The following is a 27,087-nucleotide window of genomic DNA, read 5'->3' as shown; positions in this document are numbered from 1 at the left end:
GTGCGCGTTGCGCGCTGCAACCTCCGCCCGGTTCAAGGCTTTCAGGCTTTGGGTTAAGGAAGAATCAAGATTTTTGGCCAGCGCTTGGCAAAAGCTGTGGGTGTGGGACTCCAGCCCGCTGCGGTCTTGACTGCAGCTGGCCCTGCTCGTGCCTCCCGATCCCAAGCACCGATGAGATCCGGGTTGGTGCTCTCAGGCAAGGTCACCCCCCGGTCCTTGCAGCGAGGCAAGAGCTGGCTTTTTGGCTTCCCCACCAGCCAAGAGGTGGGATGTTCAGATGCTCAGCTCCCGGGGACGCTGGCAGCCCATCCTGAGGTGCTTCAGTATCGATTAGGAACTGGACAGCAGAGTCTGAAAACATTGGCCCAAGTGAAATAGTGTCGCTGAAAGGAAAAAAGCAGCTCCAGACTGAAAATACTACTGACAGTCTAATTGACTTTCCATTCGCTTGCCATTTGCGGATTTGTCTTAATAATTTACAATTGTGCTTCATCTTCTATCAGTAAAGTAACTGGAGCATGTCGGTAAAAAACACACCAAAATGAGTCTTGGAACAGGAACCTTCCCTTCTGCAAATAAAAAACAAAACAAAACAAAACACTTTTTCTAGCCTAGTGCAGAAAATACTTGGGAGAGAGGTGAGGGGGTCAGGGAATAATGAGCGTAGGAGAGCTGGGGTGCAGGTCTTGCCTTTACCTCTGATTTACCTCGTGATGCTGGGCAAGTGATGTCCCTTTGCTGCACCAGGGAAGCTGGTGGCACCCAGTGCCTCCCCCAAGGTTGCAAGACCCTCTGCAGAGACGGTGGGCTAAGACCCCCAACAGAGGGGTTTTCTGGGCCCCTCCTGACCCACGGCCACAGATGGGACGGTGGTGGGCGGACTGGCTTTACACCTGCGACTCCAGGAAGCTGCAAAGGCATAATTTCTTACTTTTTAATAGAAAAATCTACCCAACTTTCAGGTTGGTTTGACTAAATTTTTTTGGGGGATATATTCTGAAACCTACAGTTTAAATTCTCCTCCCTTTTTTTTCGTTTTTTCATCAATTTTCAGTCAAAACAGTGGTGTGTAGCAGAATAACAACCTGCAGCACTTCCGATGTGCAATGCCGCTCTTTGAGACCATCAGAGTGACCGCCTCCGCACTGGACCTCTGCTGCATTTTTTTTGATGGAAAAACCATTTCTTAAATGCAACTTTTTTTTTTTTTTTTAATTTTGGTTAAAAAATGAATTTACAAAACATTTCCTTTCCTCTCACCTTCATCTGCCAGCACCCTTTCCCACCCCTGATTTTTCTGTATCGTCAGTGGGGTCCAGACCCGCTCCTGCTCCTTCTCCTGTGACTTTGGTGGAGCTAACAAAAAGGAAATGCAATTCTCTCTGGGAACCCAGGGTTTGACCCAAATTTGTTTTCTGACGGGGAGCCGGGATGGCTGGGGCTTCCACTCAGCACCGGCCCTGGCTGCCGTGATGCAGGACGAGGCGGGTGCTCTTAGCCCCCTCGCTCATTATCCTTTTACTTTGCTTAATGGAAATTCCCCTGCTTTGTTTTACCAGGGGGTTTATTAACCCAGTGGCTGCTTTTTTGAGGGAGGTGAGGGGAGGAAAGTTTCCTCCCATAAACATCCTTTATGAGAGCTGCTGGCGAAGGCTCTGCTGGGTGCGGAGGGGGGGCTCTGGCCACCGCGGGACCTCGGCATGGGGCTGCCGTGGAGTCGGGGTCCTCTGCGAGCCGGTGCTGAAGGGGCCTGGCCAAGGCTGTGCTGGACACCCATGCTCTGCGGGGCTGGGGGGGCTCCCAGTTTGCACCATTTCCTCTGTCTGTGCTCTATGGGCAGGAGGGAGGGAGCACCCTGGGGTGCCCCCCACCCTGCGGGGCTGGGGGGCCTCCCAGTTTGCTCCATTTCCTCTGTCTGTGCTCTATGGGCAGGAGGGAGGGAGCACCCTGGGGTGCCCCCCACCCTGCGGGGCAGGTTGGGGGGTCTCCCTGCCTGGCCTCTGCCCGGCTCTGCCATGCCCACTGTTGCTTGAAATCCTCTGAATCAGATCGCCATGGCTTTTGGTATGAAAAGTCGTCTTTTTTACGGGTTTTTCTTTTCCTTGGGCACTTTCTAACGGTGAAAAATCAAGAATGTTTTTCAGGTTAATTTTGCAGCACTACATTCACTTTTGGTGTTTTCCCCTGAGACTCATTCACCATTTCCCCGTTTTTCCCCAGGTTTTGTTGCACCTGGAGGTGAGGGCAAGGCAAGAAAGAGAAACCCAGGGCTCACACTGTTCTTACATCCGCGCTCCCAAAATGGCAGCATTTCAAATTCCTTTTGGCTTCCACCTTTTTTTTTATTGCAGTTAGTTTGGAAAAGAAAAGGAAAAACTGTCCTCCAAAGCTTTTTCTTTTTTTTTCCCCATCTTTTGACCAGCGTTAACTGTGAACATGCTTGTTGGTGGCATGGGGTGTGCAAGCCAGAGATCGTAGGTGCTGTGTAGACAAGCGTGCACCTGCATTTAGGGAACCGAGTGTGCAAACCTCTACCTGCGCTGAGGTGGTGCTCTGGCCCCGTCCATCACTGGGGGGGACCTCTTGGAGATGCTGGCCCAGAGGCAAAGGCAGCTGGGCAGGGAGTTTTGGGGTAGTTTAGGAGGAAAAGCAGGATTGCGGTACACAGGGACATCTTGCACCGGGACTCAGCACCACGCTGGGTGTTGAGCACGTCCGCAGGGCTGGTAAAGGTGGCAGAAGAGGTGGGAGGAGAGGGGCAGCCTGTTCCTCCTCCAAGCCTGTCCCGAAACCTGCTCCTCATTAGGCTAATTTGGAGAGAGGCTGGAGGCTCTGTTATTGTGTGTCCGCAGTGCCCTGGCACGGCAGGGCTGTTTAAATTGCAAACAAGAATTAATCCCCTCCTCAGATGTGGTGGGGCATCGCGGGGAAACCGTTGCTTGGTGAGCCGCACCCTGTCACCGCAGGCGCCACAGGATCTGGCCCTGCTCCCCCCTCTCCTCCCACCCCGGCACAGGCAGCTCCAGGCAGGACGGGGCCGAGGGAGAGCTGCACCCAGGGCCAAGGGGACCCCTTTCAGACACCCGCACTCACTCCAGGCCGGGCTGGTGGCTCCCAGTGCGCAGGTTGTGATGGGAGGAAGGAAGGAAAATAGCAGTCCCCAACCCTCCTCCGGCTCCCGTCCTTCCCGCAGCTTTGCTCTGGATGCTCTTGTCCAAACACACTTGCTGCTCTTTACCAGCTTGAAAAGTCAATGTGATATCTGAGTGCTCCTGCAGAAGCTGTGTGATGGCATCCCAGCTGCAGGTCTGTCCACCTTTCTCTCGAGTTACACTCTGGCACTCATCCTTCTTTGGAAATTTGTGCGCTTTCTATCCAAATTAACAGAGAGCCGCTCTTTCCCTGGCACTGAAGTTCTCCCTCAAGACTTCGGGGTGCTCCTTGTCCCATGGGAGGCCATACACCGTGGAGGGGTACACGGATCACTGTTTCATGCTCGGTACAGCCGGCTCTCCATCCACTACTTGCTTTGAGAATTAGGCCCTCCCTTGTGTCCGCAGCAGGTTGGGATCCGTCGCGGGGACCTCGTGTGCCCCAGCAGCAGGGCCAGGACGCTGCCCCAGAGGTGGCCCTTGGTGGCCCGGGCGGCCAGGTTCTCGTCTGGCACATTTCCTACTGACCCAAAGGCAAAAGAGTTATCTTTTGGAAGGTGACAACCAGAAAATGGGACCCCTGCCAGGGAACAGAGAGTTGTTGGCAGCCGGATCCTCAGTGTTTCTCTGCCCCTGTTCATGTCTTGGTGGAGGTGAGGACCTGTCACCACCCCGGAGATGCTGCAGAGCAAGGAGAGCAGTTACAGGGTTTGGGGCTGCAGATGGGGGGAGATGCATCTTCGTGTAGTGTTGGTCCCTCTCTTTGTGCTTCTGGAGCCAGGGGCACGGAGCATCCTGGTCTGAGTGCTGGTGGGGAGGGAGCCGTGGTCCTGGTTGCTGCTGGTTTGGAGTAGTTGGTGACGGCTGATCCTCTGCCAGATCCCCAAGGCTTGCCCCATGGGCTGCCTCTTCAAAAGCCCTTCCTGAGCGTTGCCTGCGGGCGATCTGGGGTTTCTTTTCCTTCTCGATACTTGTTCGCGGGGCAGCTTTTGGCTGCGATGTGCAGAAGTAGATCTGTCAGTAAGACAACTCGGCCCACCTCCCCCTTCCTGGGTGCGGACCTTGTCATTAGGGGCCTCAGGCTTTGTCCAGCAGGTACCAAAACATCCAGGAAGGCGTTTATGGGCAGTGGGTACGGAGGATAGAGGTGAAAACCTTCTGCCCTCTGAGGAGGCCTGTGAGGAAGAGGAGGGCTGTGGCAATGAGTGGTGGAGAAGAAGGTAAAGGGAGGCACCTCTGACCTCACTGAAATGAGGTCCCTCAGCCTTCGCTTGCAAAGTGAAGTGAGGTGAGCTCTTGCTCATGTTTGACTTTCCTCTAACCAAAACAAACGACACCGCATGTTGCATTAAGTAATTTTTATTTATTTTAAAACATCCAGCAAAGGTCAGGAAAATATTTCCCTAGCCATGTCCTCGGACCCGAAGGCAGGGCCTTCTTCCCCAGAAATAGTCGCGGGCAACCGAGGTAACGAGCCAGGTTTTCCCGCGATGCCCCCGGGGCCGGTGCGGGTGGAGCCGCTCAGCTCTCCCCTCCGCGGGGGTCGATGGGGCTCTGCCTCTCTCCCAGACCTTGCAGGGACTTCATCATGATGGTACCAAACCTGCTCAGATGAGCCTTTTGGGGAAAAAAAAAAAAAAAAAAATAGCTCTGGATGGGGACCCACGCACTTTTATGCATACACAGATTTTATGTGTACGCGGCATTTGTTGCTCGGTTCTCCGCAGTGGTGGTGGATCGGCACCGGGGGGGTTGCAGAGGTCCCAGAGGGAGTGAGACAGAGGTTTGCAGCTGGCGGGACCCCAGCTCTGCAGTAAATACTCTGTTCCCTGGGGCAGTTTAAAGCCTATTGAAAGCAGCTACAAACCCGGGTCAAACTTGGGGAACAGTTTAAATGGGTGGTGAAAGGACGAGAAGGGGAGAGGGATGTGGCAAAGCCAAAATACTCTGCTGCAGCAGTTTCAAAGTGAAAGACTTTGACGTGTCTTTACTGAAACAAACATTTTGCAAACAAACCACCCGGCAATGAATTGAGTTATTCAGTCTGACTCCTGATTGATTCTTCTCTGTTTCTTTGTTTGTCTTTCACTTTTGCCTTTCGTTTGGGGAGTGGAGGAGGAGGGACCTTGTTCATGGAAATCCAACCCGAAATTCCCACCATCTCCCTCCTCCAGCTCTCTCTTTTGGCCGTGAATGCTGTTCCTCCCACGCCCACCTTCTCCTGGTGACAGACACGGGGTTGGGGGTGACTTTTGATTAGATGATCTGACACCCCACGGCCATTGGGGTCCCTCCACCCCGCTCGGCTCCCCTCTGGGGCCAGGTTTGGAGGGTGGAGGAGGAGCCCCGGTCTGAAGAGGCCATCCTACCCCTTCCCCCTGGGAAAGGTGCTGGGTCCCAGGCCAGGAGCTCGGGCCTGGGGCCGCAGTCTCTGTACCACTTGCTCTTCCAGTGGTGACCTTGGAAGCAGGAGCCAGGATTGTTCCTGCCCGTGCCTGTGTGCCTGGGTGTGTTTCATTGTGTGGCTCCAAAGCCTTTCTCCCTCCTTGCCAAGCCTGGCTTTGGTCCCTCCTCTGATGGATGACTGGAACAAAGGATCACTTTGTTGTCCTCATCTGAAATAGAGAAAACAAACAGATGCGGAACCCCTCTGTTCTGAGGTTGTTGAGTGTGTTGGCCATCTTGTCCAAGCGGGGTGAGAAGTTCAGCCCGAGGCCTGTTTAAAACTAGTCTATGTGCACATGCACAGGAAAACACCATGGTTACTGAATGCGAGGAAAGAAGCTCCCAAAACTCATAGAAAAGCAATTTTTCTGTAGCAAGGCCTCCTTGGCTAAGCCTTCTAGTTTGCTTCTCTGGGAGATGCACTCAGAGTAGGGATTTGCAAAGGCTGAGCCCATGCAGGTGGCTGCTGGATCAGCCCTTATTCCTGCCTGCTCTGCCCCTGCAGCCTCCCCTTGTGCTCCACACTCCTTCCTGGATCCTCACTCCCATGGGAAGCAGATCAGGAAGGACAACCATGAGGTCCATCTGCAGCCCCAAGGGATGAGCAGATATTTGTTCCTTCTGCTTGCTGATAAAGCAGTCGCAGAGGAGCTGTCTCCCACTAGCCTCCAAGAGTTGCACGGGTGTCCTGGTGGGAACTGAGCCTGGGGGGAACCCTTCCCTCATGAAGCGGCTGTAGGTTCTGTGTTTTCAGCTTGGCTCAAGGTCTGATGCAGGTCTGGTTTGATGGGGTCAAGAGCAGTGAATTCAGGGACCAGCCAGAGCTGGCGAGCTGGGCAAGCGCTGTCGGGCTGGGCCTGCTGCTCAAAACCAGCTATTTTCTCTTGAGAACATCTAATTTCTCCCCCTTCTCCACCTTGAAGGAAAATACACTTTGCAAGACAGAAGCAGAGCTGCTGCTCGCTGCCCAGGGCAGGGGTAGGTGACGGCATTGGTTTGCCAAGGACAAGCTGCGCTTGTGCTCGGTGTTCTGTTTGTACCAGACCTTGGTCCTGAGCTCTCCCGATCCCTTTCTGTTAAAAACACCCCGGGTCAGATCCCTCCCTGGCTCCTGTGACCAACTTGGTTCTCCGTGTTTGCAAGCCGGCAGTGTCCGCAGGAGGAGACGCTGCCCTGTGCTGAGAAATATTAACAGCTTTTCCATAATGGGGGTTTTTGCTGCAATTTCCCTTTAACACCTCATTTATTTTCCGTGACCACTCAAACCCAGTCCCATTTTGATGAACATCAGTGAAAGCCCAAACCCTGCTCTCATGCCAAGGGTGCCAGGGAGACCTCAACCTCATACCCCAGGGGAGGGGGAAGGTGGCATTGGTTGGGTTCATACATTTTATTTCTCCTAAATTGTGCTTTTGCTGATGTATGTTAAACATTGTTTCTCTAACCCCATTGATAACCAATCATTTTAATTTGTAGCTTGCGGAGGGTATGACCAGCTCAGCATTAATTAACATGCCAGCTTCTCGGGCCCAGCCTCATGTATGTATTGCTTAATTTCTAACTTACTTGCTTGATTAATGGGTTTGATGAATGATAGTTGTGCATATATGATTGTATATATTAAAAATCTGCAAAAATTAAGGCATTTCTGGTTGTGAAAGATTTTCCTGCTGTCCTAGAAAAATGGAAATTTCATCTTGCTACAAGTGAGTGGGCATTTCAGCAATTGTTTTCCTTCGTGCCAAAAAAACCAAGGTTGGTTTTGAGCGGAGGGATGAGGAAGCTTCCTCCCTCTTGTCCTTGCGGAGCTGGCAGGATTACGTACATGCTCGAGGTCAGATGTCTTCCCACCAGCCTGTGGCTTCTCCGTGCACAGCAGCAGAGCCTGGTACCCAGTGGAGATGGTGCATCCTGGGTGGCTGCAGTGGCATGGCTGAGGACTTGATGGGACTTCTGTTCTCCAACATGTTCTAGTTCAGGGACCATGACAAGTCCTAGGCATCGTGTTGGTCTAAGTTGAATTGAGAAGGTGTTGGCCTCCCACGAGGAGAAGGGTTTAACCCCAAGGAGGGTTTTATCTCATCAGCGGGCTGTTGCACAGTCCTGGTTTTTGCAGGTATACAGCCTGGTGCCCTCAAAGCATGGGGATGGGGGAGATGCCCAAGCAGTGACAGGCCCTCCTTGCAAAGTGTCTCCTGCTCCCTTGGTGCATTTTTCATAAGAAAATCAGATGTTTGGGATGTTCCTGGCTTCTGTAAGAAAGGCAGTGAAGCTGCTTTGCTTTCTCAGGGCTGACGCTCCAGAGAGCAACTCTTCTCCCTGCCCCAAACTCATCCCTAGCAGGATTGTGACCTTGGGGCTCTTCACCCCTCTTAGATCCCTCTCTGATCCCTCTCGACACCAGCCCATGAGTTACTGGACAAGGGCTGTTCCTCCTGAGAGCCGTGCGCCTTCCTCCCGTGTGTTTCAGGCCAGAATTAGTTGTGTTGCTTTCCACTTCTTTGCTGCAGTAAACAATGACTCCTTCCCACCAGCCCAACCCGGAGCAGTGCCTGCGGACTTCAGCTCTGGGGCGTAAAATGCCGGTGAGTCAGCCCAGACCTTTGGAAGAAGGTCAGCTCGAAGGCATTATTTATACTGTGTCTTTGGGAGGAACAGTGTCCCTTCAAGGTCTGACCGTGTGGGTTGGAAGGAAAGATAAATAGAGCTTTCATTGCTGAAAATAGAATAAAAATGGAGGAAGCAAAGTAGGTGAGTCGGGGCAGCTGTAACTTTTGCACGCAGAAGCCCCTGATGAGCATCTCTGTAGGTCTTGGCATAAGGCTGGAGGCATGTTGAAAGTCCAGCCTGCCTCTCCGTAACACATAGATATGTGCTTTGTTGGCCCTACACGCATCTCCCCGGTACCCCGTTTATCCTCTGTACCCCCATAATACTCTTCACTGATGTGGCTCCCTTTGTCGCACAGAGAGGACAGATGGGTGGCTGTGCTGGGATGTGGAGTATGGAAACAAAAGCTCCATAAATAGTCTCCTTCTTCCCTCTGTTCATCAGCATTTTTAATTTACGTGAATATGTTTTTGTTTTAGTTCAAATAAAATTTAGGGAAAAAAAAAAAAAAAGAAAGAAAAAAGCTGCAAACCATTAATTTAAAATAAAAGCAACAGAATATTAGACAGTAATAAACCCATTCTCCTGGCCTTCACCGGGACCCTACAAGAATGTGATTAAATGTAATGAACCTCATGTCGCAGAGAGCTGCTGACGCCTCCTGGGGGAAACCATCCTGTTTTGGAAAGCAGGTCACCGATATGGCCCGTGCACGTCTTCCTTCCCGTCTCCTTCTCCTTTATAGCTGGGGAGCTTCGCACGAAAGCAGGAGCTGTGGAATGAGGCATGGGGGCTGCAGCTGGTTAAATATTAGGAAAAAAGCTTTTACAGCCAAAAAAATCCAGCCCGGTGTGGAGCGTGTGAGGCAGCTCCTGATCTCCGCTGGGTTCTGCCTCTGGCCGTGGCATGAATGACCTGGAGGAAGGGGGAACGTGACGGGAGGTTGGGGACTTGCCCCTCATGGACACCTGAGCTTGCAGATCTGCCCATCTCCTCGGTGGAGTCCACAACAGGTTTTGTTTTTGTTTTGTTTTTTTTTTTTTTTTTTCCCCTTCATCTGGAGCTTGTGGGTTTTCTGCCTCCCCAGCTGCGTGGCCTCAGTGTGCTGAGACAACCTTGAGAAACCCCAGGCCCACAAACAACTCTGGAAAATGGGGCAGGCGTTGCCAGGGGGGACACAGAGAGCCACCGAGGGGGCCGAGGGGCATCGCCTCTGCTCCCCGCGGCAGCAAGTCCCTACACCTCCCCGGGGGTAAAGGCTGGGGAGAAGTGATGGTGTGGTGGGGACGTCAGGTCGGGGCTGCCAGAGCTGATGCTTCAGGCTCTGCCTGGAGCCTGCACCAATCCAAGCACTTAATCTGAAATTTTTTATAACCTAGTTCATAAACCCTTTCTAACCTGCCTCTCCTCACCCTCCTCTGGTGCTGCTGTTGCCAAAGTCCTCCAAGACAAAGCCAGGAGTTGGCCCTTTGTTCCTCTCTTGTCTCTCCTGAGACTTTTTGACATAAAAAAATAAGAGGATTTTGCAACAGCGGTGTCTCGTAGACACACCTCTCTGCTCTGGATCTGTCCCCTTCCCACCGCGCTGAAATCCCAGCTCCTCCCTCAGGAGTTCAAATGATTCAATCACGTTCAAAGGCTGAAAGAGAGACCCACGACTTCTTAAAATGTCAAAATAAGCTCTTTCATGAGCCATTTCCCCCTTCCTGCTTGGGAGGAGCACTCTGTAATTATCCACAAAATCCCCTCTGTAATTATCCACAGGATCCCCTCTTTGTTGTCCTGTAAATCCCCTTTTCAAACTGTCAAAACACCCTGAGAGCCCCACCTGGGCTTGGCCAGTGTCTCCTCGAAGCTCTCCGAGGATGGAGGTGCCATCGCCCTCCGTGTCTTGGCCGCGATGCCCGCCAGAGCCGACCTGAGAGTGTTCAGGGTGAGATCCTGGTGATCCTAAGGGTGTCGAGCTGGGAAAGCACAGGGGACTGCAGGACAGAGGAGATCCCGTAGACATCAGCAGTGCAAGGTGCAACGCACCTCTTGCTAGGATCAAAGCCTATATCTAGTCAGCTGGATCATGACTAAAGCTCAAGTACGTGTAGAATAGATGCCACCACCGGGGCTGGTCATCCTGGGATTCCTTTGCAAGCAAGGGACTGTAAAACCCTCTATGCCTTTGGCCTGTTTTTGTCACCTGCCTTAAAACCAATATTTCAATAGAAATCTTTTGGGGCAGTTTCATCTTTCTTTTCTATAGAGCATGGCACGATGGGAGCCGAATCCCGAGTGGGGTCCCTGTGTGCCAGGGCAGTATTAGGGATGAATAAGTAAGTTATTGATTCGTTGTTAAGGGCAACAGGAAAATACAGAAATGCTGCTGAAGAATCAGAATGTTTAAAATGTCAATGGATACAGCTGGAGATTACTGGAAAGCTGCTTGTGCAAGCAAAGAATAAGGATGGTGTATTTGGGGAGGATAGGCTGCATTTTGCAAAGCACCTGTCTGCCACCAAGAGGCTCTGAGGGCCCGAATCCCCTTCGGGAGGGTGTCCTGGTCCCTGTCTCCCCCACCCAGCTCGGGCTCAGGATTGATGGGGCCCCAGGAGTTCCTTTTCCCAAGAAATACGAAGCAGCTTCCGAGTCCTGATGAGCGAAAGGGTGGGCTTAGCGTGAAATCCCCGATGTGGGCGGCAGGTGGTGGGAGCGGAGGGACCCAGGTTTCCAGGAGAGCTGTCCCCCTGCAGAGGACCCCCCGCATGGTTAATGAATGCCCACGCAGGTCCTGCATCCCCAGCTGGGAGACGGTCTGGCAAGAGCTCCTCTCCACCAGCCTTCGCTTGCTGGAGCAGCAGCGGAGTCAGGCGGTTCAGGAGCATCTCCAGGGGAGAGGAGCTCGTGAGGAGCCCTCACACGCCTCTGAGCTACAAAAATGCAACGAGGAGCCTCCATTCTCCCCCGAGAAGCACTATAAGGTGCTTTCTACACAGTTATTCATACCATTATTTTGGCTTGCGATGCCTTGGTTGTAAGAAATACAAATAACCCATCAAATGACAAGTTAGCAGAGCTAACCCAAGCCAAAAACAAAAAGTCAAAATCTGTAAACTATTTGGAATAATTGGTTATTTGCTGTGTTTGCTACTTCCAAATCAGAGCACATATTTTACGGCTTATCCTGTTACTGTTAGTTGGAAGAGCTCTTGGTGTTGGATATCTCCTGCTGAAAACGGTCGCCAACCCACACTGCAGCTCAGCATTGCCCCCCGGGCACGTTCCTGCCATTTTTTTTTTTTTTTTTCTCCCCGTGTTTCATGCACACTCGGGGGACAGGCCGTGGCCTCTGGGTGAAAGCCCTCCCAGACCAATCTGCACGGCAAGCTGGCTTTCCAGCAGCCAGGGTTGCAGAGGAAAGCTTCCCCAAATATAAGCCACGGGACATTGGAAAAAATGGTGTCGAAAAGAAGTGTGGGCGGCTGCCTTTGGGTGAACATGGCTAAAGGTAGGCTGACTGAAGGGATGGAAAAAAAAAAAAACCATTTGAAAGGAAACAGTTTTGACCACTTCTGAGCAAAATTAATGCTATGGTGGAAAAAAAAAATAAAAAATGAAAGAGCCATAAATGGATAGTTTCTCTTTAGGTACATCTGACAGTTCACACCTTGGGGTTAAGGGAGGGATAAGCCCTCTTGCAGCCTCCCTGTGTGGTTTTCTCCTCCTCCCTCCAGCCTTGCTTTCTGCACGGTGCTGCTCAGAGCTGCTGCAGGTTCCTGGGATGGGTTGAAGGAACCCGGTGGAAGGTCTAGGGTAACCCAAGGATAACGGAAAGACAAGTCGCTCTTGGGGAAGCGGTTGGAGTTCAAGGGCGTGGGGAGGTTGTTAACGTGGAAAAGGCTTCCTCCGGCTCCCAAGGTCTGGCAGATGCGGGGTCCTAGGTCCGTTGGTGGCACCACCCCCATGTCCTGAGCAGGGCATGGCCTCCCAGCAGGAAAATCTGAATTTTTCCCGCCTCCCAGGCATTTCTACAACGGCTCCTGGTCTGCGTTCGTAGGTGCTGGAGCCCCTTGGGTGGCAGGGGCTGACATGCCACCCTGGCGCGGGGATATGGGGTAGCTGGCACTTTGCTTGGGTGCTGGGTGGCTGGTGGGCTCGGCTGCAGCCGTTTCCTTGCAGAACCGTCCCCAGGATGCGGCCGGCAGCAGCGAGCCGCTCGGTTTCCTGCCTGGGCACGCCGGCCTCTGGAGCAATGCCAGCCAGAGCCGCAGAGGGATTTAGGATGTGGTCGGAAAACCCCAGGGAGCGCAGCTGCAGCGTTTAAAGACATTTTTGTGCTCCCCAGCTGTTTGCCGTGGCCTCGCCGCTGGAGTTTTCTGCGCCCGCAGGAGGACAGGGCTGGGCTGGGTCAGTTTAGTTTGGTCGGGTAATGGGCTGAGCTGAGCTGAGCAGGCTGCCCTTGCACTGGAGCAGATGAGGATGCTCGTATCACCATCTCCAAGGCCGAGATGCAGGGTGTCATCTCCTGCAAAAGCGTGGTAACAAACAGCTGGGGAGCTGCATCTATAATTGCCCAAGCTGTTTCTAGAGGGATCTTCTCATCCCAGCTGCAGAACTTTCCCATAGCAGGCAATCTGCCTCCCAGATGTGAGGTGAGAGCACATTCGAGACGGAGGCAGCGGCGTAGCTTCTTTAGAGGCAGTATTTATTATTGCTATAATTATCTATCTATATTCCCATAGGGAAGAGTGTGTAATCACTAGGAGAGCAAACAGAGGTATTAAGACTTTGGTTGGCTCACGCCTGCTCTGCTCTCCTGGATTTGCTGTCTGGACGTTGACCTCTCTGTGCCTCAATTTCCCCCACCTGTAAGGTGATGATGATGAGGACTAAGTTTCACCAGAAGCCAACATGCCTGTTACATGGCAACTTCTCAGGTTTCCACACCTCCTTATGCTCCAGACTGAAATGGCCTTTTCAACATATTCTGTGAAAATTGGATTGTGCTGGACAAGCCCAGACTCCTGCTCTCCCCGTTTGGGAACTCATCTGATGGGATGGGCGGTGGGAAGAAAATCGCTCTGGCTCAGCCTCCCTGACAAAAATGAGGTTAAAACCTGTGCGTTTGCCCCCGGGGTGAAACAAAATGAGATTGAAAACATCCCAAGAGCTGTCAGGATGACACAGGTCTGCATTTTGGGGTCCAGGGGAGGGAAGAATTTCAATACCCTCAACAGCAACGTGCATAGCCCTGGGTAAAAGTCCTACGGGGAGATCAGGCAGAGCTTAAACCTCCTTCCCTATTATCTGAAGGTGGTGAGTAAACGGCGGCTGCTGGCCCAGCTGAACCAAAGCCCTGATCCAGAATGCCCTTAAGGCTGCGTCTGAAGAGCCTCATTGACTTCAGAGGGATTTGCACACTCGATTGAAGTTAAGCATGTGTCTAAGTGCTTTTGCTGTGTCCAAGCCATAATCCCAGAAATGTTTCAAGTGGGAAGTTGCAGCCTGCTGGTGAAATTCTGGGTTTAAAGTTTTTTTTTTTTTTTTTTTTTTTTTTTTTTTTTAAAAAAAAAAAATCAGAATTTCTTTATTTTTGGAAATGCCATGCTTTTTGCACTCTCTTCTGGGATGTCCCCCTGGAAGGGGCTCTCCTGCTGCCCGTTTCCTGGATGCTCCCAGAGCTGCTGGAAAACTGATGAAGTGGCCTCATTCAGGCTCTTGCCTGGCGAAATGGTCCTGGACCCTCTTCTACTGTTCCTGTGTTAAACGTTGAGCTTCCCAGTTCAGCAGAAAACGCCAAAGCTGGTCGCCCAGGAGCTTGGAAGCCCTTGACTTTATGTCAGTGCAGGATGGGAAGGCGTTTGCGGGCCTGACCCCAGGCTGGGGCGTTTGGGATGCGGGTGCCAGCCCCCGTCACGGCGGGCCCCGCTCTGTGGGGGTGGTGGCTGTGAGGGGAGAGGAGGAACCGGGGTTGGAGAGACAGCAAATCTTCTGATAACCTTGACAGCAGCTCACTGCCTCTGAGCGAGCTTCTCCCTAAGCTAAAATTTTAGGCTTCGGTCACTTGATGTGATATTTATCCACAAGTGATGCTCGCCCGTGGGTGTGTGCCCCACTGCAGCCCTGGGGGGGTCCATCCGAAAGTTGGAGAGGGCTTGGAGGATGCTTGAGGTCCCTCAGCCTTCTTCCTCAGGGCTCAGGGCACAGACCCCGGCTCCGAGGACCCTCCTGTACCACGGCCAAGATAAAACACGAGGTGATTTTGGCTATCGCCGGGTTGCTAAATGAAATCCTTGAATTCAGTCGCTTGTTGGGGGGGGGAGCCAGAGCCATCGCTTTCCCTGGCTTTCCCATTTGCAAGCAAATGGATTAATATCCTTCACTATTAACATTCCATCTGCTCTCCTTGCCTCCTTATTTTTTTTTTAATTCCTCCTTTTTCTTGTAACATCAGTAGAAATCAGCAAAAATATCTAACCAAATTCTTTGTCTTGGGGCTGCAGAAGATACCATGGGTAAGTCGTCAGATTAGTTTAAGTGCTTTCTTTGTAACTCAGTACCTGTGGAATGTCGTAATAAAGCCATGATGGTCAGAGTGTAGCTTTTTAAACAATAAAACAGGGGAAGCGATGAAAGGCAAATTTTTTTTCTTTTTTTTTAAAAAAAAGGGAGGCAGCAGAGGCCTCAGAGTTAATTTATGTAATATTTCTATTAAAAACAATGTCTATTCAAGACAGCAATTTAAAGCCTGCACCGTTGGCTTAAAATATAAATCCAATAAACCTCTATTATGATTCCTCCATTAGGTCAGCGTGATGGAATTTTGTGGACTTCTAAAATAAGACATCATTATTTTTCAGGAATGTTTCATGAATCACAGTCAAAGCCCCTTCATCTTCGCTTGTATAAATTTCAAAAAATGGTGCTCTATAAAATATATACATTTGCTGAAGCCGGCAGCCGGCTTTCTTCTTGGAACAGCATCCTTGGAGCTGAAATCCAGTTTGCATAACAGACGAGGCAAATGCTCCTTAATGGCGTTGCAGCTGTGGGCTGTGAGGCTGGGAGGCTGAGGTTGTACAAATTTTGCCCGTTTCTTTGTATAATATCAATGAGAAGAGAGTTACGTTCTTCCTGAGAGAGATGCAGTGCCCGAGGACCATTTTTTTTTAATTGGAATTATAAGCATTTTATTCATTTATTTGTTTACCTCCATGCTTTGTTTGGATGGGGAGGTTGGATGGTGCCGGGACACAAACCAGAAAGCGAATCCCCGTCCCAGAAACCCCCAAACCTTCGAGGCAAAGCCTAAAGCAGGGGCTGAATTTAAGAGCAGCCCTCACGTTCTCCCTGAACTTCAGGCTGTCGGGACCACGTTAACATGAGAGTTAATTTGTCTCATCCCCTGGTGGTCCTGCACGGAGGTCCTGGGGAGACCATCACCCAAACGGCCAAAATCTGCCCCTGGCCTAAAGATGCTTCAGGTTTTCTTCTTGAAAGCTCTGCCTCGTCCTCCTCCCGTGGAGAATCATCCTCTCTGCTGACAGGACCGGGTCCATGGTGTTGCTGCAACAGCTGGATTTGGGCTGGAAGCATCCCAAAAGAGCCTTGAGCCCAGGGGGTGAGGAGCTGCGGGTTGGGTTTGCGGTCGCCTCCTCGCCTCTGCGGGACAGAAAGCCGCCAGACCCAGCCACGATGGGTGATGCGGCCCCTGTTGATCGCTGGGGTTTGCTTGTGGAGATGTGTAACTCTGGTATCCCTTGCTGCAGGAGGAAGAATTTATCGACTGGTGGAGCAAATTCTATGCTTCCACAGGAGAGAGGGAAAAATGTGGCTGCTATTTAGAGAAGGGCTTTGACACCCTGAAGGTAAGTGGCCTCAGCTGATCCTGGCTCATTGGATCTGCACTCTCCATGATGTTTTTCCACAAGTTTTGATTTTTTTTAAGTGCTTGGGCTTTTTTTTTTTTTTTTTCCCAAGGTTTAAAAAAAAAAAAAAAAGCCCATTTTCCCCAGAGAGCAGTACTTTTGTTTTAAAAATAACTATCAAATACTCAATTTTCTTTGCAAAATTCTTTCGACTTTGCAGCCCTTGAGAAACTGTGACTTTTCTAAACGACAGAGGAGATGGGGAACAGCCACCCTGAAAAGTGTTGGAGCAATAAGGAAAATCAGAGATAGCTTAGAGAAGGGGGGAGATTTAGGTACCCTGTTACAAGAAGTGCTAAATTAACAGGGGGTCCAAATAGATCTAAAATGGGGAAGACCTTCCCTGGTCTTAAGGAAAAGGTTCCCAGCAAGAGGTTTTCTTTGGCTGATGAAAAACCTTCTCCAAGACCTTGGCTTAGTCTGGGTCTTCTGTGAAGTGCTATTATTGATTGTAGGGTTGGCAAAGGCCTGTTCTTCATCACTGTCCCGGGGGGCACCGTTACAGGTCCCAGGACTCTGTCCCTGGGGTTGGTATCTCACCAGGACCGAGGAGCTTGGGTCAAGCCTTGTCCCAGATCAGTGGGGACATGCTGCTGGTCCCCCTCTGCCCGGGAGCAGCCCCTGCCCTCGCCCCCTGTCTCTCCCTCCCCAGGTCTACGAGACGGAGCTGGAGAACGTGGAGGACTTTGAGCATCTCTCTGACTTCTGCCACACCTTCAAACTGTATCGTGGCCGCTCGCAGGACTCAAATGATGACCCCTCGGTCGTGGGGGAGTTCAAGGTGCGATGGTCTCTCTTTCTACCTGTACCTGGGAAGACACGATGCTGGGTGGGAGGTCTTGCTGCTGAGTGGGATGATGTCAATTCACTATTTTTGGGTAGGACTTCAGCGGAAAATAGGCCATAGAAGTTGACCACTGGCCCCAGGCTGAACTACCTCCCCGTGCAGATCTGGCTGCTGTATTCCCAGCAGCAAGTGCTTTGCATGCTTCAGACTCAGTCTAGGCTCAGACTAGGCTGTGCCGTCATCCTGGAGTGAAAACCCATCTGAAACCACTCTGGGTGTAAGCGATGGGGTACCTTCTTCCTCTGGGGGGGTGGCGGTAGCCTGTGTGGGCACCGATGGTCTCACCACGCTGGTGCTCAGAGCTCTCCCTTTGGAGGTGCCTGTCCAGTGCAGAGGAGCAATGTACCCTTCTCTCTTTTTAATCTTTTTAACCTTTAGCCTATTTGCAAGAGAAAAGGGATTAAATTTTTCTAGCTTTTTATTTTTATGTTTAATCCTCACTCTTACCCAGCGCTCTCCTCCACCAGACAATACCCAGAGACTGATTTCTGCCACTTCATTGGGAGGAAATCAGCTCTGGTGAATAAAACACTTGTAAATTTTTGCATTTTCTCTCTCTTCCTCCTGTCCCTCTCTCAGGAACCAGCTGCCTTGTTCAGGAACCCTTAAAACTGTCCCTGCAGCAAAAGTCTCAGCCTAAACTTTTGAGAGGGGCTAGTTCACATTGGCGGTGAGGCTCCTTCTCACCTCTTTAATAGACTGAAGACTCAAATGACAGTGAAGTAGAAAGAGGCAAAGGATGAACAGGCTAGAGGGGCTCTGTGCAGAGGTGTAACAGAGCGTGCATCGATGTTCGAGCAAGGGATGGATGATACAGGCAGCTCACCACCCTGGTGCTGGCTCCCTCGACCGTGGAGAGACTGGCAGGACATGATCTGGTCTATTAGACCAAGATCTGGGCTCCAGCCCCAGCATTGTTGTAGCTGTAGATGTCCGACCCCTGGAAACGTTCAAGGCCAGGTTGGATGGAGCTCTGAGCAACCTGATCTAGTTGAAGATGCCCCTGCTCATGGCAGGGGGGTGGATTAGATGGCCTTGAAAGGTGCCTCCCAACCCCACCCTTTCTACGATTCTCTGATTCTACGCAACCATGCAGCCTGTTATTGCAAGCTGGCTCACGGGAGACCCATCTGCATGTGTGGGTGTGCAAGCACAGCTGAACACAGCTGTTCTTTACAGGGTTCATTCAAGATTTACCCTCTCCCGGATGACCCGCGAGTCCCGATGCCACCTCGGCAGTTCCACCAGCTGCCGGCCAGAGGACCCCAGGAGTGTCTCGTCAGGGTCTACATCATCCGGGCCTTCGATCTCCAGCCCAAGGACACCAATGGAAAGGTATCCTGCTGGGGAAGGCTCTGAGGGACCTCAGTGCTGGCCCACAGGGAGGGCTCTTTCAGCGGGCCAGCTCCAACCGATCAAAATTTGCATGTACGGCTTAAGATTTAGAAACAATGGTGACAGCAGAAAGGAGATCCACACCTTCTTTCTGCCTCCATTGCAACCTCTTGGAATCCCAGGAGCCAACTCTTTCTCCATCCTGAAGGATTTTTCAGTAGGACTAGTTAAAATGGCTAAATGAGGTGTTGGTTTGTTTTGTTTTTTTGTTTTTTTTTTTTTTTTTTTCCTTTTGGTGCCAAAGGAAACAAAATTATGTCTTTCATACGACTGATTTTTGCAAAGCTTTGCTAGTCTGGAAGAAAAATTCAGTGCAAAAAGAAAATTGTGTTGGTTCAAAAAGAAAATGTTCATTTTGTTTCACTTTGCAAAAAAAACTCAGGGAAAAACCCTTCTTAATTCTCTTTGTTCTACTGTAAAATAGGGAGAAAAAGTTAAAAAGAAGTGTGGGAAATATTTTGACATGAACAAAACCCCCCTGCTTTTTAATCTGCCCAGTTTTTGAAAGCGGACTTGGAACGAAAGTTTTCAATTTCTTAGAAATCTCCCATAAGAGACTCCTGCAGATCAAAAAGAGGGAGTAGAAAAAATGCTTTTTCTACACTGAAAACCAAAACCAATCCAAGTTTGACCCACAGACTTCCCCCCGGTGCTGTGGTGTCTCCTAAAGCTCATCACAGTCAAAGGGAGACAAAAGGAGAGCCCGGGATGCCCAGTCCCTCCTCACCTTCCCTGAGCACTGCTTTTCCATCCTTTGCTTCTTAAAAAAACCTGCAGGTCAAGGAAAAGTGATGAGGAACTTGGGAACTTGGCCTGGGTGTTTTTTCCAGGGAGCAAAACTAGCCAATATTTTTGCCTTTATTTATTTTATTTTATTTTTTTTAAAATGCAAGCTAAGGTGGTGGGTCCCTCTGGATACTGGACTCAAGTTGGGTGACATCTTTTAGGTGAATTTTCTTTTCTTTTTTCTTTTTTTTTTTTTGGTGTTTCTTCCCCTTGCAAAAATGCTGACTCAAGTTAATTTAACCACTTTTCAAATTTATGCTGGTTTCCCAGAATAGTTTTAGTTGTGAGAGAGAAGCTTAAAAACTTGCTAAAAGTGTAAAAATATCTGATACAATTTTTAGATGCACAATGAGGCTTTATGTTAAAGAATGCTTCCATTTTATATATATTTTTTTAATTTGTTGCAACATCTTGGAAATAAATGTTTTTTCAGCCACATTTTTTGAAACAAAATGTTTTCCCTTTGACATTTTAGTAAATTTGTAAATCTATTTTTGAGTAGACCTTAAGCTTAAAAAATTATGACCTTGCTGGAACCCCAAAATAGGTGACTCAGATGAGAACAGGAACATCCTGAGGACTTGAAGAAGCCATAAGAGTCTTCTTCATGCTCTTTTATTGCTTTTTCCATGCCATTGGCCTCAGAAGGGCTTGGGCTCTTGTCCCATACTGCTAACTGCTCCTTCGGTCATCCTCAAAAAGGAGTTGCAGTGCAGGCAGCTCTTGCCCCTGGTCACAGATTTGTAGTTAATGGTCAGACTGTCCTGTTAGTCACGGGTGGTGGAAGATCCTGTTTGCTGGGACAAGGAGAGGCAGAGTTACTCCTTCACCATCAATATTACTGTGCAATGACTTTTTTGCATTTATTTTCATGCCCACTTCCAGTGCGATCCCTATGTGAAGATTTCAGTGGGAAAGAAATCCATTAATGACCAAGAAAATTACCTCTCCTGCACGCTGGAGCCTGTCTTTGGAAAGTAAGTTTTGGTTCAATCTGGAGTCCGTGGGATTTTTTTAATGTCATACTGAAGGGAATAGAGCTGGGCCGGCCAGAGCTTCCCATTCCAACCTACATTCAAGGTCAGGTTGGACGGGGCTCTGCGCAACGTGATCTAGTGGAGGATGTCTTGCTCACGGCAGGAGGGATGGACTAGATGAAGTGTCTTCCAACCCAAACCGTTCTGTGATTCCCTTGGTGTGCTCTTGGTTCATGTCCAACCTTGCTGAAGTGAGTCTGACCTTCACCGCTGTCCTGCCCACCGTGGCTTGTGTTTATCTTCTCTTTGGGACTTCTGAGCTGTGGAGCGTGGGCTGGGTCTGCTCTATCACCAGTGGAGATGTCAGGAGGGTTGTTTGGGCCTGAGATTCCCCTGTGGAGGCATCTGCCTCATCCCACTGATGGTAGAGAGTCTGGGGAAACTCTGCTTCTCATTTAGGCACTTTGGTTATGTGTTTGACGAAAAGACATGATGAATGGAGACCTGTTTGATTAGGCTGTGGCATGGGACACCTCAAAATCAAGTGCTCTGAAAAAGAATTATCTATAAACATGATATGGACTGGTTGAGTTGTTTGCCTCGCAATAGGGCCACAAACTTGTGATAAAAGGCAAAATATAGTGTTGTTTTCAGAAAGGGTATTCCTCAGAGCTGGAAAGCACCACAGGGACCACGCAAAGTGGAGGGAGGCAGAGGAAAACCTGGTGCCCAGCCTCCACGTGTCGACAGGACTTTGATCTCCCAGAAAAGCTGGGATTAGGCGTAGAGAGTTATGCTTCAGCACAAACAGGGGTCAAGCCCTAGTCCACATGATGTCCAGCTGGTTTTCTTAGGTGGCTCTCGCCAGCTCAGGCTGTCAATGCTGTGACACCTTCCCAACAAAGCAAGATGGAGAGGGAGATACGCCATCTCCGAGGATGAAGGAAAAGGGAGAGGGTTGGTGAGGGTGATGCTGGTGAGACTTCGGAGGGCAGCGTGCATCAGACCAGCCCTTTACTCCTCTCCTGCCAAATGGAGATGGCAGCCCTGCCTTTCCTACGGTGAACGCAAAGTGGTGGGGAGCCCTGGTCTCTGGTGGGCCAGGACCTACTGCCCTGTCACGGAACCCACAGCTAGACCCTGGTGAGCTCTGCTAGGTTGAGCAAGTCCTCCTTTGCCAAGCCTGGCTCTTGGCCAGCGGCCGTCTAGACAGCGTGCTGCACCTCCCACCCAGTCTTTAAAGCAAGATGTAAAACCGAGGTCCTGGCTGCTGGAGGCTATTAAACCTCCCGTTTCACGAGCTTTTCCCTGGGCGGCTGGCTGCCGTCCAGCTTTAGCTAATTACTTTCTGCTGACCCCAGTTCCTCCTGCACTCTTAATTGGTGGCATAATCACTCACTTCCCCTCCTTAAAAGCTGCTGCGGGGTGGGTGCTGGCGGTGGGAATGGGCATCGTGTTCTCCCCAGCGTTGCCTGCCTCCCAGCAGCAGGTGGAGGGGCTCCTGGTAGGGCTGGATCAGACCCAGACCCTCCTGCTCCCCGGGTCGTACCACCTTCCACATCGCCAACATCCACCAGCGCCGGCTTGGGCTGGGGCAGGGTGCTGTGTTTTGGCAGTGTCTTGGTGCTTTGTTTCTTGCCGTCCTTGACTTGAAGAGAGAAAGGAAGGTTTGCTCTTGCTTTATTTTATGTCAGTATGTGGACTGTGGTGTAATGAAGGCAGAGGAGACGGCACAGAAGAAAGATGCTTAGGACTGGGAGGAGAGGACAAGGAGGCTTTGAAGGACAGTCTCTGACCACAGGCTTGGCCCAGGCAGCTTGGCTCCTGTTTTGGACATTTGCTCTTTGGGCTTAAAGAGCTGATGGTTTTCCAAAGCTGTCATTTCTCCCCTTTTCAAATTCCATTTGAATGATGATTCCTGACTCTCATCTGCTGCTCTTTTTCCCTGGATATTGCAGTGACCACCATCACGTCCAATTAGCAGATGGAGAAACTAAGCAGGGACAAAGTTTGCTCAAGAATAATTCAACTAGGCAAAACCCAAGGCATGTTTGCTTAGTTGTATATCCACAGGCTAAGCCAGTACAACACAGCACCGACAGTACTGGACCAGTGTGACAAAGATGTGCAGTGGGTGCACTGTCCTTCCTCACACTGGTGGGTCGGGTTGGGGGTGGGTCTGTTTCCCGTGGGGCTCTCAGCAGCATGAACTCTGTCTCACGGTTATTTTCTGGCTCTCGCGCAGGATGTTCGAGCTGAGTTGCACTCTGCCCCTGGAGAAGGACTTGAAGATCACGCTCTACGACTACGACCTCCTGTCGAAGGATGAGAAGATCGGGGAGACCATCATAGACCTGGAGAACCGGTTCCTGTCAAAATACGGGGCGCGCTGCGGCCTCCCCCAAACCTACTGCGTGTGGGTACCCCCGTGGGCTCGGGGCCGGAGGTCTCAGTGCCTGCCCTTGGCCGTGGGGACCAGGGCGATGTCTCAGCCCAGGGGTCTGCTGTTCCAGGGATGTCCCGGGGGGACCTGGCTGGTGCTGTCATTCACTGCAAAGATATGTCTTGAGATTCACATCAGGGAAGCCCCACATTTGAGGGACTTCCCTGAGGCCTGGCGCCTCCAGAAACGTGGGATGCTTCAAATAACATAAATGCCCTGGGGGGAAATCCTGTTACGTCCCTGATGCCTCTTGGGCACACTGTGGTGAGGTCACCACCCCTCCATGCACAAAGCCAGCTGAAAGGTGACCTGATGGCCCTGAGGGGGTATCAGGGCACCCCAGCCTTGCAGGTGGGGGCTGAGGGGGCTGTGGGACATGCAGCCACGTTCACCAGTGGGCACTGAGTCAGAGCGAGCTTCACCTTCCTCGGACCAGCCCTCGTCATTGCAACGCTGCCGCTGCCCCTTGGCGAGTCTGGGAGATGTTTCCTCATGTGTCGAGCTGCTCTTTTCCCTCCTGTTTGGTTTCAGCTCTGGACCCAACCAGTGGCGAGACCAACTCCGTCCTTCCCAGCTGCTTCACCTCTTCTCCCTGCAGCACGGCTACAAGGCTCCCACCTACAAGTCCGACCGAATCACCTTCAGGGAGCAGGAGTACATCATCTCTGAACTGGGTAAGGTAATGGGGCTGCTTCAGGACCCCAAATAGCTTTCCTTTATCCCGTGCAAGCGATAGAGTTGGAGGTCATGAACATATCACGGTGGGGGGTTAGGCCATGACTGGGTGACGGGCACATCCCCGTCCTCCTCACCTTGCCGTTGAGGTTGGCTCTGCACCTTTCCCAAGCTTGGCTCTGCCCCAAAGGCTGCGGGTTGCACCCCGACCTGCGATCCAGCCACGTTAACCTTGGCCTTGAGTGACTGCCCTTTGCTGCTTGCGGCAAACCGAATACACGCAGGCTGGGAGCAGCAAAGCCCATCGCAGCCAGAGAGGCTCCAGCCGGATCTTCCAGCTGCTCCTTGGGTTGGAGGAGCAGTTGTGCCTTTGCCTCTCTGCATTTTGGGGCTGAAGTCACTAGAGGGAGACAATATCATGCACACAGCGCCCAGCCTCTCGCACCGCCGCACTGCCTCGGCGGGTGAGGTGTGCTCCAGCTGGAAATGCAAAATCAGCCTCTGCCAGCAAGGAGAAAAGATCACTGCACGTTGCAGGAGGCATTTTCTTGTTTGCACAAAAAAAAACCCCCGACGCCAACACCTGCAATATCCCGGCCATCAATTTGTGCCTGTCTAACTGGCACCCTTGGGGGCAGAGGTATGCCTTTTAGAGAAAACTCCACTTTAAAGCATGGAAGGGCTGTTTTGGCCCAGGGAGGATGTGAAACCCCACTGTACACGGCCCAGGAGCTGCAGTTTGACTTCATTAAGGCCACTACAGTACTGCAGAGCCATCAGGGAGGACTTGGCCTGCAGAGTCCCGAGATAAGGCACAACCCAGGACTGATCCCTCTCCCTGCTCTTGGGAACCAAGGCACAAATTCATGGTTCTCCCCTCAGGAGGAGGAGGAGGAGTGGGGAAGCAACGGCTCCTTTGCAGCTCCTCGTTATGTGAAAGGTTTTCAGCAAGGGCTGGAAAGGTGTTAAACCAAGCGGGGTCTTCCCCCCTCTTCCAGCCCCTGCCTTTCACCCTCCTCTGCTTTAATGGCAATCAGTTCAAAAAACAGAACAAAGTCTGATGCTTGACCTCAAGGAGATCTGGAAACCAGCTGTGTTCGCAGAGCAATGTCAGATCTGAACCTGGCGGTATAAAGTGAAGCTATTAAACACGAGAGCATGGGTTTTACAAGCACTGCACCCGGACCATTATTCCATAACCCCCACATTTGTTGTTTTCTGAGAGGGGCTTTTTCTTTTTCCTGTGCATACACACACACACACACACACACACACATGCCAGGTTTCCACTGCTTGGGAAACAGCCCACATGTCTGAAGTTAACCACTTCAAGATATTGCCAAGAAAGGAGCTGGGATATATCACCTGAAAGTTGCAGAGCTGTAATAATATTTATGGAGCGCATTTCATTTCAAAGGTCCTCGAAGGTGCACAGCCTTGAAATGCTGTGGCTGAAAGGCGACCATGGGGGGGGTGATGTCCTCCACCAGTCCCAGCATGGCACGTGGGCTGGGGAGGCAGAAGCAGGCTCAGCCAAGGCCAAGTTGGCCATCCTCCGTACCTGGATGGACATAACAGATCCTGAATGCTGGAGCAGAGAAGGCAAAAAAGTCAATTATTCCTAGGTCTTGTCTGACTTGTGGCGGGATTAGGTCTGGTGTGGAGAGGGTGAGGAGGTGGAGAAGGTTTCAGGTCTGCTCATGGATGGCTCGGCATTCGCTGTGTGCTGGCCCATTTCAGTGAAAAACCATAAATACCCCAGTGGGGCCAGTGAGGTGCAGAGCAGGGACTGGGACCGGCCATCGAGCTGTGCTGGTGGTGTCTTCATGGCCCTCCATCGCCTCTCATTTCTGTCTTTCACCCTGAACCCAACAGAGAAGAAGCGGGACCCTGTAGGAAGCTCGTTCCCGCTGCACTCCTCTCTGCCCAGCTGCAGATCCTGGATGGTTTTAGATGATGGGATTTAAAAAACATCCATCACATGAGCGCTCGAAAAAAGACACCGGAGCAGGCTCTTTCGTCTCCTCTCTCTGAAGAGTTTTGATCACACGTTAGATAAACCTCTGCTGGGTGTGGGAACAGTAGCAGAGCAGCAGCCTGGGCTGGAGGGTTACTGGGGACCCTACAGCCCCAACTGCTATGATTTTAGGGGGCTTGAACCCTTGAGCAGGATCAAAGACTGGACTTTCCTTTCCATGGCTTCGACTCGGTCCTTGCAATGTTTCACTTGCTGTGATTTGGCGAGGGGTGTGTGTGTGTGTGTGCATTTGCAGGAGACTCCCTGCAGGTCCCCATCCCATTGCGCGGTGGTTTGCCCACGTGTCCCACTGGGAACGCGTTGCCCTGTGCCCCAGAGGGTTTGTGATGATGATGGATTTGCAAACGGAGGCTGCTTGCTCCTCCTGCTCGCTCCTGGCTGCAGCGAGGCTGGTGGGCTCGTGCTTGCTCCCACGGGGCAGTCAGGATTGGGCCCCGCACACCCACGGCTGGGGCGCGGTGTGCCGCTGATCTTTTTTTTTTTTTTTCTCTGCGGCAGAGGATGGCAAACCCCTCAACCCCCACCTGGGGCCGGTGGAGGAGCGTCTCGCCCTGCACGCCCTGCGGAAGCAAGGGCTGGTGCCAGAGCACGTGGAGACGAGACCTCTTTACAGCCCTCTCCAGCCAGAAATCGAGCAGGTGGGTGGCGTGACGTGTCCAGGACAAGATCAAGAGCATCATCTCCCTTCGATCCAAGGCCGACCCAGGTGGCTGGCTCGCTGTGGAGCTGTGCTGGGGTACCTGCCCCAGGAGATGGGCTTTTCCCAGGAGCTCCTGACTTGCTTGGAGAGATTGATTGCAGCCTCCTGAGTTATCTATCTATCTATCTATCTATCTATCTATCTATCTATCTATCTATCTATCTATCTATCTATCTATCTATCTATCTATCATCTATCTATCTATCTAATCTATCTATCTATCTATCTATCTATCTATATCTATCTATCTATCTATCTATCTATCTATCTAATCTATCTATCTACCTATTTAATCTATCTATCTATCTACCTATCAAATCTATATCTACCTAATCTATCTATCTATCTATCAATCTATCTATCTATCTAATCTATTATCTGTCTATCTATCTATCTATTCTATCTATCTATTCTATCTATCTATCAGTCTATCTATCTATCTATATCTATCTATCTATCTATCTATCTCTATCTATCTATCTATCTATCTATATCTATCTATCTATATCTATCTATCTACCTACCTACCTACCTACCTATCTATCTAATCTATCTATCCATTTATTTATTTATTTACTCATCTGTTTATTTATGTGTTTGTTTGTTTGTCTGTCTGTTTATTTATTTATTTATTTATTTATTTATTTACTTACTGTGGGAAAGCCACTTCTGATCTGGAAATCTTAATGCCCAATTCTTCTGTAATGGTAATGACACCGCAGGCTCCTTTGGCGGTGCAGCAGCGTCCTTTCTGCAGCATGAACCCACCCCCGGAGGTGTGAAGTGTTAGTAGTGTTGCAGACTGGATGTTTTTAAGCCAAATGAAAACGAAATGGGCTTCCATCCAAAACCAGTCAAAGTCCAGGTATCTGTACTTAGCCTAACCCCTTTTCTTTGATTAGCACATATGTGTGCTTTATGCATGCGGATCAAAAAATGCTGCTTCCTGAAGAACAAAATGATTAATTATCATCTGTCATACACGTTCCAGTTGCATTGCAAAGGAGATTTCAAGAGACTGGCTCTGCAGCTGGTGTAAATGTGCACAGCCACTGATCGGCACCGCTACAGCCCTTCCCCTTCCGTGGTTCATTTTTAACCAG

General features: G+C 50.7%; 1 protein-coding gene across 8 annotated transcripts in view; it reads left to right on the top strand.

The window, feature by feature from the left end:
• The window catches only part of LOC104363421 (dysferlin), a 99,932-nt gene that overhangs the window by 48,186 nt on the left and 24,659 nt on the right, over positions 1 to 27,087 (top strand). For 5 of the 8 annotated variants that reach the window (XM_042807952.1, XM_042807953.1, XM_042807950.1 and 2 more), the window contains 9 exons: positions 7,074 to 7,136; positions 14,699 to 14,710; positions 15,965 to 16,063; positions 16,776 to 16,904; positions 18,150 to 18,305; positions 20,037 to 20,128; positions 22,374 to 22,544; positions 23,103 to 23,245; positions 25,783 to 25,922. In XM_042807952.1, the coding sequence (XP_042663886.1) occupies positions 7,074 to 7,136; positions 14,699 to 14,710; positions 15,965 to 16,063; positions 16,776 to 16,904; positions 18,150 to 18,305; positions 20,037 to 20,128; positions 22,374 to 22,544; positions 23,103 to 23,245; positions 25,783 to 25,922 (1,005 nt within the window). The remainder of the gene's footprint in view (positions 1 to 7,073; positions 7,137 to 14,698; positions 14,711 to 15,964; positions 16,064 to 16,775; positions 16,905 to 18,149; positions 18,306 to 20,036; positions 20,129 to 22,373; positions 22,545 to 23,102; positions 23,246 to 25,782; positions 25,923 to 27,087) is intronic. The other 3 variants (XM_042807956.1, XM_042807954.1, XM_042807955.1) reach the window with 2 other exon arrangements.

This window comes from Tyto alba, unplaced genomic scaffold, assembly GCF_018691265.1.
Source record: "Tyto alba isolate M040663 unplaced genomic scaffold, T.alba_DEE_v4.0 Super-Scaffold_6, whole genome shotgun sequence".
NCBI lineage: Eukaryota > Metazoa > Chordata > Aves > Strigiformes > Tytonidae > Tyto > Tyto alba.
The sequence above is the reverse complement of the archived record's forward strand: the minus strand, read 5'-3'. Positions and strand labels throughout refer to the sequence as shown.